We start from the raw sequence: 8,547 nt of genomic DNA, 5'->3' as shown, positions 1-8,547 counted from the left end.
GCCCCTCCCCCAAGTCCCTCCTCCCTACCTTTTATCTTAGCCTGCTGGACAAACCTTCCTCATTCCTGAAGAAGGGCTTATGCCCGAAATGTCGATTCTCCTGTTCCCTGGATGCTGCCTGACCTGCTGCGCTTTTCCAGCAACACATTTTCAGCCTTGACATATTTGGTCAGTGTGGATTCAATGGACCGAATGGCTTGCTTCCACACTGTAGGTATTCTATGATATGATTCTATGATTCTGTCCTGTATCTTTCTTTATTTGATTTAATCTCACTGCACTGCTGCTTTTTTAATATCACTATTGCTATTTAACGATCCCCTACTGAAGCATATTACAGAATCCATTTAATTTTTCTGAATGTGGTTCTGATTTTCATTCCAATTCTCTCTTCCCCTGTTCTTTCTCCAAGGCACTTGTTGAAGGTTAGCAGCTAACTGAGCAGATTAGATTACTTACAGTGTGGAAACAGGCCCTTCGGCCCAACAAGTCCACACAGACCCGCCGAAAAGCAACCCACCCAGAACCATTCCCCTACATTTACCCCTTCACCTAACACTATAGGCAATTTAGCATGGCCAATTCACCTAACCTGCACATTTTTTTTTGGACTGTGGGAGGAAACCAGAGCACCCGGAGGGAACCCACGCAGACACGGGGAGAATGTGCAAACTCCACACAGACAGTCACCTGAGGCGGGAATTGAACCCGGGTCTCTGACGCTGTGAGGCAGCAGTGCTAACCACTGTGCCACCGTGCCGAGCTCTTGAATATGATGTTAGAAAGTCAATTAGCTACATCAAATCACCTGTAGCAGCCAATTTCCACAAACCAACAGAAGAAATAAAGCAATTGGTTCTCTGGGTGCTTCAGTTTCTTCCCACAGTCCAAAAATGTGGAAGTTAGGTGGATGGGCCATCTTAAATTTAAAGGACCAAAGGCTTCAGTAGCAGATGAGATGAGGGAGAGATGAGTTGTCCTAATTTCAGAGATTAGGGCACAGAATGCAGAAGGTGTGGTCATAAATAATGGGATAATTAAATTTTGGAGTGTACAACAGCCCAGACTCAGAAGGATGTGCATATCTAGTTGCATTGTAGGACTGGAAACAGGTAAGAGAGATAGGAATGGGAAAGTACACTTAAAGAATTTAAAAGAAAGGGATCCTTAGGGACAGCACAGTGGCTCAGTGGTTAGCATTGCTGCCTCACAGTGGCAGGGACCCAGGTTCAATTCCAGCCTTGGGTGACTGTCTGTGTGTAGTTTGCACATTCTCCCTGTGTTGGCGTGGGTTTCCTTTGGGTTCTTTGGTTTCCTCCCACAGTCCAAAAATGCGGAAGTTAGGTGGATGAGCCATCTTAAATTTAAAGGAATAAAGGCAAGTTCTGGGCTTCAGTAACGGTAGAGATGAAGTCTGGCTATATTCGAATCGATATGTGACAAATTAAATTAAATTGAGAGAGGTGATGGTGAGGTACAGCTGAGAGTATCAGCAGACACATGGAGCCTAATATGGATTTCTTGAATGTCACCACCATGAAGTTATGAAACATTAGGGGGCCAAGGACAGACCTTTGAGACAGTCAGAAGATTCCATGAACAATTTGGTGGAAGGGATGGCAAGGGTCAAACATTTTGATTCACACATGTTTGTGAAAGATCTGAATTTTATCTTTCCTCCAAACACATGAAGAATTTTGTGTTTCCTTATTTTTTCCAGAATATTGTTTTTGACTTCTCAATGTTTCAACAATGAATCAAATTGAATGCGAGAAATAAGTATCTGATGACCAAATCTTCATGGGTAAATCAGCTCGTTACTCACGGCAAGAAACCGGTGCCCCATGATCCATAAATAAGTGCTAATTTGCAATATTCTTCCCTTCAGTGAAATTGCACCTCACTCAAACTTCCAGAAATTTTTATTAAGTTGCTGCTCTTGGTATCTTATTTGCCCACTAAACTCATGAGAGAAAGTTACGCCTCGCAACCAACTATGCAAGTACCTGATTTTCAACGTGATCAAGCTCTTGGCTATCTGAACTCTCTCGTTTGAGTCAGTGCCACTTTATTTTATAATATTTTATAACATTTTGTTTTGTTAAAAATGCTTCATAAATTTTATTCTGATAATTTTAATGGCTGCAAATCATCCTCTGGTTCAAAAAGTGAATTAAACATTTGGGAACACATTCTTTCATTTAAGAAAATGTTTGGTTGGAATTTTTGGAATGTAAAATGTTTGAATGATTTTTCTACTTTATTCCATTTTCTTTTTTTCCTCTCAATTTTCCTGTACCTTTCTTGAAATTGAATTTATTCACTAATTCACCTTGCTGCTCAGTCCTTCCACATTCCTTAAAAACTTTATTAGTGAAGGAGACAGATCGTTGATTCCAATTGTTTGTGCGTGTTCCTTTTATCCTGCTCCCTTTCCACACCATTGTCACTTCCAGCAACGTTGTGTGCAAGAACTCCAATGAAGCACACCATGAGGCCTCCTGCTCCAGAAACTTTCAGCCTAACATTTCTAAACACATTAGTCACAAGTCTGAAACAGCACTGAAATTCTTCTTCCAACCATCTTCTACTAAATCATCAACTTTCACTCCATGAAAGTCACAAGTGAGGCTCTCCACTTAAAATTTTAAACTATTCCTAATGAAGTCAACATTTATTATCAATCCTGAAATACTCAGGAAGATTGTTGTGAGCTGCCTTCTCGAACTGCTTGGGGTGTAGGGAAGCCCGCAGTGCTGTTCCAGGATTTTGCTGTCATTGCTAACATTATGAATTACTCCATAGAATTTAGCATCCTGCGAATACTTTTATCTTGGCTTCACCCTGGTAAGTCATTCGACGAGACTGTTTCAGCAGTGGTTTTGAAAATGAGGAGTGTTTGGGCCCAGGATTCTAATGATCAGCCTGTAACCGCTTTTTGGTCGCAGCCAGCAACTCCTTTCGGCGACAGTTTATCAGCAGCATTGGCCTAGGTGGTCAGGTCCTCAAGACCAGAGACATGAAAAGGACCACTTTCTCTTTTGTTAAAAAATTTTCCTTTTTATTCTATTATACAGGGTGTTCTGGTAATAATGCGACAGTTGCGTTCTTCTGCAGCCTCGCGTTATGGAAATATGCTTGAGAAAATCACACTATAAAAGATCATTACAGAAAATTGCTATACCAGTTCATTAGGAAGTTTACATTATCCAAACAGCATCCACAATCTGCCAATTGCGTTATACCCAATTGTGTTGGCGATCTGTACAATTGTGGAAGGACTGTTATTCTGAACTTTTTATTTCTTTATTTTTCTAATATATTACTGTGATTGTATATTTTTGAAAGTCTCTAATGCTGGATTTTTTATTCTTTTATATTTCTTTTTTTTCCCTCCCCATAGAATTTGTACTCAAGAATCTGTTCCTAGGTACTATTATAAAGAAAAGATCAACCTCCTTCTTATAACTAAAACTGAAACACCCAGAGAGGCTCGCCTTGCTTGATAATCTGTTAAAGGAAGTGTTAAAATTTGTATAACCTACCTCTCACCCCCAAATCTGTTACGATCAGGATAGATTGTCTGGAATGCTCTTTCCCCTCTTTGCTTATCATCTTTCAGGAATGCCTTTCTCCCTCAAATTCTTGTGTCAAGAATATTAGCTAAGAGTGCTGCATGATGGTTACTCAGAGCTGAGAGAGCTAATCTCTTCAGTTTTCTCTGTCGATTTTCAAATGCCCTCTTCTTTGATACCTTTGATGACCTATTAATTTTTTACAATAAGAACAGTTCTAGGTTGTCAAAATCATCAGATTTAAACTTAATTGGTTCTTAGTCTCCAAGTACCTAGTTTAAATTAATTGGCTAAATTTAAAAATCTGTTATCTTAATAAAAATGCTGCTTTGCCTGCTAACAGTATAGTCTTTTGATACAGATGTTTCAATTCAAGCACGTGCAAAAAGGGAAACGGCTACTCAGACACTAATATTTAAATCTCTAAGCATTAAAAAAAATCACCTTTTAAAGGGACCACACAACTCTCTCCCCCCCCCCCCCCCCCCATCATATTATAAAAATCAAATTCTAACATACTGCCTTTCAATCCATAAGAATTCTACCCAAATTCACAACAGTACGTTTAGATCCAAGATGGTGCCATAATCACTCTCCTCATGTGAGTACTCGGGGCAACAAATCTAATTTCATTCAATTCAAACTAGGAGCCATTTTAAGCCTTATTGGGAGCAATAGCTTACATAAATGAGGTTGGCCACTCCAGATAGAGAAAAGAGTAAATTTAAATATAAAAGACATTTGCATTGCCCAAATACTAAAGAATCATGTTTTTTTTCTATGAGAACCACTGAATGGTTACAACATGAAAGGTGCCCATTTACTCTATTGCGTCCATGTCAGTTCTCTGCAACAGCAACTCATCTACTCCCATGCTACCTTGTTATGTAGCCCTTGACATCTCTCTTCACTGAATCATTTAATTCCCCTTTGAAAACTATGACTCAATCTCTCTTCAGGTAGTGCATTCCAGATCCTAAGTTCATGCTAAGTTTTAAAAAAAAATATTTTTTCATGTCACCTCTGGGTGACACACTGGGGCGGCACGGTGGCTCAGTGGTTAGCACTGCTGCCTCACAGCACCAGGGTCCCAGGTTCGATTCTGACCTCGGGCGACTGTCTGTGTGGAGTTTGCACATCCTCCCAGTGTCTGCGTGAGTTTCTTCCGGGTGCTCCGGTTTCTTCCCACAGTCCAAAGATGTGCAGGTCAGATGAATTGGCCACGTTAAATTGCCCATTGTTTTAGGTGCATTAGTCAGAGAGAAATGGGTCTGGGTGGGTTACTCTTCGGATGGTCGGTGTGGATTTGTTGGGCCAAAGGGCCTGTTTCCACACTGTACTGAATCTAATCTAATCTAAACTCCTTTGCCTTTTAACTCTATATTTTTATTTCTAAAAGGCTAAGATTGCAAAAGCCTTCCCAATGGTCCTATACTCGCTTTAGAATTGCATCCTTTATCACACATTTCCTCTTTTAATTCTTTGCACCAGAATGACTTCATACTTCCGTTTTAAACTGATTTTGCTTGCCATTCTATTTTACCTAGTTGATTTTAACCCTACTGTGAATCCTCTTGCAAGGATGCCTGCCTTGAAGAACTTTTCCTCCTCTCTCTACAAGAATCTCAGGGAGTCCCTCTCCCACTGCAACTCCCAGGTCATTTCCTCTGCCCTGCACCTATTGTACTCCATGCTACTTTCTCCCCACCCCCACCCTCCTCTAGCTTATCTCTCCGCACTTCAGGGTCTCTGCCTTTATTCCTGAGGAAGGGCCTTTGCCCGAAACGTGATTTTGCTGCTTCTCGGATGCTGCCTGAACTGCTGTGCTCTTTCCAGCACCACTAATCCAAAATTTGGTTTCCAGCAACTGCAGTCATTGTTTTTAACCTATATCCTCTGAAAGTCTACCATTGCCTGCCTCATGGTTGACAAGAGAATCATACAATCCCTACAGTTTGGAAACAGACCATTTGGCCCAACCAGTCCACACCGACCCTCCGAAGAGTAACCCTCCTATGACCATTCCACTACCCTATTACTCTACATTTATCCCTGTTACCTACAAATCCTTGAACACTATGGGCAATTTAGCATGCCGGTTAACCCAATCTGCACTTCTTTGGATTCTGGGAGGAAACACACACAGACATGGGGAGAACGTGCAAACTCCACACGAACCTGGGTCCCTGGTTCTGTGAGGCAACATTGTTAACCACTGAGCTGCCATGCGATCCTTTGAATATATGTCCAAGTTTTGAGACATCTGCAAACCTCTGAAATTGCACCTTGAGAATTCACGTCTGCCTTATTAATATAGATAAAGGAAAGGAGCACCCCAATTTTTTTTGTCATTCATGTACTCATTTAAACAATTTTTTTATCCAATCAAATTAAGAGGTCAGAAGTCAGTGGGTAAAGCATCAAAACAGCTAGAAAAGGAGAATGGTAACAGAATGGCTGCAATAGGGTAAATAAAAAAGAAAAGCTACTCAAAAAAAATACATTGTTGGAAAGTCAGATACTAATTCTATCTATCTATATCATGTTCCAGCCCTCCCAGCTATATTTTAATAGAATCATAGGCCCATCATGCCTGCACCAGCTTGAATGTCTAGTACTAATCTCCTGTCTTTTCCCCAATATCCCTGCACACCAACACCATCAAAATAACCATCCAATGGCCTCTTGAATACCTCAACTGAACCTGCCTTCACCACATTTCCAGGTAATGCATTTATACCCTTACAACTTGCTGTGTGAAAAAGTTGTTTCTTACATGACACGGGCTCAGTGCTAGCACTGCTGCCTCACATCACCATGGACGTGGGTTTGATTCCTTCCTGTGGGTTCGATTCCTTCCTCCGGTAACTGTCTGTGTGGAGTTTACAATTCTCCCCATGTCTCCGTGGATTTTCTCCGGGTGCTCCGGTTTCCTCCCACAATCCAAAGATGTGCAGGTCAGGTGAATTGGCCAAGCTAAATTGCCCATAGTGTTAGGTGCATTAGTCAGGAATAAATATAGGGTAGGGGAATGGGTCTGGGTGGATTACTTTTCGGATGGTCAATGTGAACTTGCTGGACCGAAGGGCCTGTTTCCATGCTTTAGGGAATCTAATCTAATCTACATCACCCTTGCTTCATTTGCACGTAACTTTGAATCTAACCCCTCTCTCATTATTGCTACTTTTACATGCAGGAACAGCTTCTTCCTATCTACTGTCCAGCCTGCTCATGGTTTTGTAAATCCCAACTGGATCTCTCCTCAGCCTTACTTTCTCCAAGGAGAATAGTCTCAACATTTTCAATCTATCCTAATAATTGAATTTTCTCAAACTTTGAACAATTCTAATAAATTGCTTCCACACACTCTCAACTTGCCTACTTCCTATAATGTCGCACCCACAACTGTACATATTACTCCACTCAGGTCTAACGAGTGTTTTGTACAAATTCAACATTACTGATTTGCTCTTTTACTCTATGCCCTGATTAATAAAGCCGAGCTGTTCTCACCACTTGCTCTGCGCCACCTTCAATGATCTGTACGCATACAGTTATTTTATATTGTTGTACAGTACTGTTCCAACCAACGTGCATGATTTCATACTTCACTGCATGGATGGATTGCAATTGGCAATTGGTATGCTTCGTCTACTGTGGAATAAATCACCAACTCACACAAACGATGCTTCGATTGGTGCTCTTTTGAAGGAAGAGAAAATATACTGGTCAAGACATGGAGATTTGTTCCAATTCATGAGAATTTCACTTCATATTTTTTCAGGTTACATTGCTGCGTTATTAGGTAATACAGTGGGAACCACTGGAAATCAGCAAAAGAAACACAGGAACACTATGAGCTGTAAGATCCACTCTGAGCCCTGCACCATCCTGATGATTTAGAAATACTGCATTGTTACTGGTCAAAATCCTGGAACTCTCTTCCTAATAGCATTATAGATGGACCTACATGAAATGGACTGAAACAGTTCAAGAGGCAGCTCACTACCACCTTCTTAAGAACTAAGTAAGAACTAAGTAAGAGTAATAATTGTTCAACTTAGCCAACAATACCACTTTCTGTGAATGAATAAAACACAACTGATTTCTGTCAAACCAGGTAATCAGACAGCTGGAGGAGAACCTAAACTAATGAAATGACAGAGGACTGAATTCTCATTACCTTAGTTTAAGGAGAAACTACACCAACTTGAGAAACTTGCCATTTCACCCAGATTCCAGAAACAAAGTGAAAATTTATTTATAATAACGACAAAGGTAGCTGTAGAATACATGCCCATAATAATTGGTATTATTATTTTAAAGTAATAGAACATAATAATCCTAACCTATTGATGAATACTTACGCAAAGTCTTTGTCAGTGAAGTTGAGATCTAAAGACAACTGGAAATCCATCTCATTCAGGGATTCTTCAATCTAGATATAAAATCAAAGTTTATTTTGACTTCCTTAACTCAAACCACTTTCAATGTGACAAACATTATGATTTACAAAAATGAGCAAAGCTTTAATTGGATATCAATTGTGCTTCTTTTTATTAATTTAACTTCTTACTAAAATACAGAATTATACTCATATTAATAATAGTTACACCACTAACAATAAAATATGGTAAATATTGCATGATCAAAAATGATTTTCCCTCAGCTATACTGTTTATACTCACCTCAGACAGTAGATATTTACTAAACTAAATTCCATCCACAAGCCTGGAATGACTGATGGCACAGAGATCACTTGATTGAAACTTTATTCAAATATGGCAATTTGCATTTACTGAAGCCTCCACACTGTATGATTTTTAGCAGCATTTTCCCTTCAGAAACCACTTCACTGACAGTGTGGCTGCTATTATCCAATCATATTGTGGCCCTAGAAAACTCTTTTTTTCTTCTTTGCACACCACATCTTATTTCAACTTTTAACAGAGAGAGAGGGGGGGGCGCAAGA

The 8,547-nt window shown here is 40.0% G+C and overlaps 1 protein-coding gene across 6 annotated transcripts in view; it reads right to left on the bottom strand.

The window, feature by feature from the left end:
• The window catches only part of fam135a (family with sequence similarity 135 member A), a 310,864-nt gene that overhangs the window by 171,633 nt on the left and 130,684 nt on the right, over nt 1-8,547 (bottom strand). For all 6 annotated transcript variants that reach the window (XM_043681729.1, XM_043681723.1, XM_043681738.1 and 3 more), the window contains one exon: nt 7,943-8,013. In XM_043681729.1, coding sequence (XP_043537664.1) covers nt 7,943-8,013 — 71 coding nt within the window. The remainder of the gene's footprint in view (nt 1-7,942; nt 8,014-8,547) is intronic.

The sequence above is a fragment of the Chiloscyllium plagiosum genome, chromosome 3 (assembly GCF_004010195.1).
Source record: "Chiloscyllium plagiosum isolate BGI_BamShark_2017 chromosome 3, ASM401019v2, whole genome shotgun sequence".
Classification (NCBI taxonomy): domain Eukaryota; kingdom Metazoa; phylum Chordata; class Chondrichthyes; order Orectolobiformes; family Hemiscylliidae; genus Chiloscyllium; species Chiloscyllium plagiosum.
This window is presented reverse-complemented; position numbering and strand designations above follow the sequence as displayed.